This window comes from Chlorella variabilis, assembly GCF_000147415.1.
Source record: "Chlorella variabilis unplaced genomic scaffold CHLNCscaffold_8, whole genome shotgun sequence".
Classification (NCBI taxonomy): Eukaryota; Viridiplantae; Chlorophyta; class Trebouxiophyceae; order Chlorellales; family Chlorellaceae; genus Chlorella; species Chlorella variabilis.
In genome coordinates this window covers 1,178,841-1,179,608 of record NW_005435080.1, presented here as the reverse complement: position 1 = coordinate 1,179,608, position 768 = coordinate 1,178,841, and the positions used below count along the sequence as shown (strand labels likewise).

Here is a 768-nt window from a genome sequence, read left to right as displayed (position 1 = left end):
CTCTCCTGCTGGCTGGTGGGGAGTTGATGCGATGCACGTGGTGGTGGTGGTTGCGTGTATGGGCCCGCGCCAGCAGCAGGCTTCCCGTCCCGAGGCCAGGCACGGGCGCCCACACGCCGTCAAACACCCCACAGCCACTCGCCCCGCCCGCACGCGCGCGCACATGTTGCCGCCGTTGGCCTCGGGCCGCTCCACCTCAAACTTGTCGAACCAGGGTAGCACAATGTGCTGCACGTAGGCCAGGCAGGGGTTGCCCTCCGCCTGCAGGGGCGGGCGCAGGGCGGCCAGGAAGCCGGGCGCCGGCTGCTTGGCACCACACCACACGCACCAGCAGTTCCACCCACCAGCAGACCCGCCAGGGCCGCTGCAAGCCCCTGGCCCCTGCCCGCCGCGCCTGCCGCTCCAGCCCTTGCTCAAGCACGCCTGTGCAAGGCGCCGAGCGCCAGCCGCGGTGCCGCCTGCGCACCTGCTTGGGCGGGCAGAATGCCTTCTTGATCTTGGTCCTGACATCGGCCTCGCTGTCCTCCATGAAGATCGCGCTGTTGGGGTCGCTCTTGCTCATCTTCTCCTGGCCCTGCAGGCACGGCAGGGCGGGGGTGGGGCGGCGGGGTGGGGTGAGGTGGGGATTGAGACCGTGGGGGAGGCACGGAGGGGGGAGCAAGGAGGTGGGGGCATCAGGCAGGGTGGGACAGGGCACATCGCCACCGACAGCAGGTGCACCGCCGCCCGCAGGCGCGGCCTGGCGCTACCCGCTCCCTTCCCCAGCGG

General features: G+C 71.4%; 1 protein-coding gene across 1 annotated transcript in view; it reads right to left on the bottom strand.

Annotated features, from left to right (window-relative positions):
* Nucleotides 1-768, bottom strand: part of CHLNCDRAFT_30844 (hypothetical protein) — a 3,028-nt gene that overhangs the window by 428 nt on the left and 1,832 nt on the right. Inside the window, exons 6-8 of the mRNA XM_005848260.1 lie at nt 691-745; nt 467-574; nt 160-261 (exon numbers count right to left, since the gene is read on the bottom strand). Of these exons, the coding sequence (XP_005848322.1) occupies nt 160-261; nt 467-574; nt 691-745 (265 nt within the window). The remainder of the gene's footprint in view (nt 1-159; nt 262-466; nt 575-690; nt 746-768) is intronic.